This window comes from Calonectris borealis, chromosome W, assembly GCF_964195595.1.
Source record: "Calonectris borealis chromosome W, bCalBor7.hap1.2, whole genome shotgun sequence".
NCBI classification, from domain to species: Eukaryota; Metazoa; Chordata; class Aves; order Procellariiformes; family Procellariidae; genus Calonectris; species Calonectris borealis.
This window is the reverse complement of record NC_134351.1, coordinates 37,369,411-37,371,595: the sequence shown is the minus strand read 5'-3', so window position 1 is coordinate 37,371,595 and position 2,185 is coordinate 37,369,411. Positions and strand designations below refer to the sequence as shown.

General features: G+C 52.7%; 1 protein-coding gene across 1 annotated transcript; it reads left to right on the top strand.

Moving 5' to 3' along the window:
* The first annotated feature begins 309 nt into the window (after nucleotides 1-309).
* On the top strand, nucleotides 310-1,483 carry LOC142075113 (large ribosomal subunit protein bL17m-like). Its single transcript, XM_075136133.1, is given in 4 exon segments — nucleotides 310-488; nucleotides 562-630; nucleotides 694-907; nucleotides 910-1,483. Coding segments are annotated over 4 exon segments (513 nt in total). The 5' UTR covers nucleotides 310-314; the 3' UTR covers nucleotides 966-1,483.
* Nucleotides 1,484-2,185: the final 702 nt, after the last annotated feature.

The window sequence follows — 2,185 nt, the reverse complement described above, 5'->3', positions numbered from 1 at the left end:
ACGCCTGCGCACTGCGGACGTCACTGACGTGCGGCGAACAGACTCCCCTCCGGAGGCATGGGGCCGGCTCGGCCCTTTCTGCCGGGCCGGGCCCGGCTTCCCTGCCCCATTCAGACCTCTCGGTACGTGGCTCCGGACTCCATTTTCGCCGAGCCCGGCGGCGGCCCTCTTACCCGCTCTATGCAGCAGCTGTGGGTCATGCCCGCTGGCAGGGGCGAACTACAACTCCTGGCGTGTTGCGCGGCGCGTGGCAGCTACTGGGAGGTGCCTCCCATGGTGCCCGGCTGTGGTTGCTGCAGCGAGAGGGTGGTAAGATGTGGCTGTCGGTGGCGGCCGCCATCTCGTATGGGCGCGTGCATCGGCGGTTGGGGCTGGGCCCGCGCTCGCGCCTCGACCTGCTGCGCGACCTGGTGACGGCGCTGGTGCAGCACGAGCGCATCGAGGCGCCGTGGGCGCGCGCCGACGAGATGCGGGGCTACACGGAGCGGGTGAGCGGCCCGGCCGCGGGGAGGGTTGCCGGCCGAGGGACCCTAATGGCTCTGCCCTCCTTCCTCCCCACAGCTCATCGACTACGTCAAGCTGGGGGACACCAACGAGCGCACCATGCGCATGGCGGATTTCTGGCTGACGGTAAGTATCTTCTCGTCGCCTCCCCGCAGCCCCGATGCTGGAGCTGAGCATGCTGCCCCACAGGAGAAGGACCTCGTCCACAAGCTGTTCAAGGTTCTGGCATCCCAGTTCCAGCCTCACTCTGGCAGCTATGCCCACCTGCTGCAGATCCCCAACCGGGATGGCCTTGACCACGCCAAGATGGCTGTCATCAAGCTCAAGGGGAACCCCTTCCTGCTGCTCATCTGCCCATGCCGCGACACTGAGAAGACGCAGCTCAACCAGCTCCTGAAGGGCTACTGGAGAACACGCAGCAGGCTGCAGCCCTGCAGGCCCCTGAGGGCACCCCTGTCTAGGCATCCCCCTCTGCCTTGAGGGAGGCCCCATGCGTGCACAGGGACGGGGCTTGGCATGAGCTGCCCATGCACCAGCCAGCAAGTTTGCTGTCCTGGAGCACAGGAATGGAAGATGTCCCAGGAGGTCTGAAGGTTGATTCCTAGCCTTGAATTGTCATGATGGGGGCACAAGCTCAAGGTTTACTTGCTTCTTCTTGTGGTTTAAATAGAGACTCAGCAAGAGAAGGAAATCAAGCTGGGAGCCCTAATGGTTGATATTCTCTGTGTAAATAAACTCTATTCAGAAAGTGAGTTTGCTTCTATTTGAATTATATTCCTGTGCACATGAATTAATAATTTACTCCAGCAAAGACTGGGTTTGTTACAGCTTCTGATCCAACAGCCCTACTCTCTGGGGCAGCATCTCCACTTCACTGTGACAGAGCTAAAGTGTTCTCTAGAAGCCAGTGTGCTGCCTTTCAGGGCTGGAAATTCAGTGAAAAATCAGGTTAGTTTTGCTGTTTCAGAAGTGCTGAATGCAAATTAGGATGGTAGCACTGAGATAAGTTTTAAAAGAGACAGTACCAAAGGGACTTGGGTTATAATAAGGAGGCAATGTGGGCAGGAATAATAGCTTGGTAGACATCTCAGCCTCAGGTGTTGGGTTGCAAGAAATCTTTGTATTACCCTCTTAGAACAAAAAGGGATAGTAGCAGAACTTTTTCAGAGAGGGATATAACTACTGGGAGATAAGAAACTTTAATTGCTATTTTTGTCTTTGATTTGTACTTGAAAGTCCTAGTTGTAGCTTCTCAGTGAAAAAAACAGACGTGTTGGGTTCCTTCCTCCCTCCCAAGGCTCACAAATTAAGACAATGGAGTAATCTTAAGTAGTGAGGTGTTAGCTGTATGGAAAGACAAAAATCAAATTATGTTAAAGAACTTAAAATTTGGTAATTCTCTCTTTAGGACGCTTATCTCGCACAGTACCACTTCTGTTTTGATGAATTCCGGTGAGAAATTAAAGAAAGATGTGTGATACTGTTTAAGGAAGAAGAAAAAACAGTCAAACTACTAAAAAGTCAGTGTTCCAGAGAGACCTTAATCATCTTTATATTTCATATGACCTTGAAATTGCTCTCCATGCAGTTGATGACCTAACATCTTGTTCAAACAGATGTTTTCCCCCTCAACAGAAGAGATGAACCAAACTGCTATTGCTGCAGAGCTTCCACGTTATTA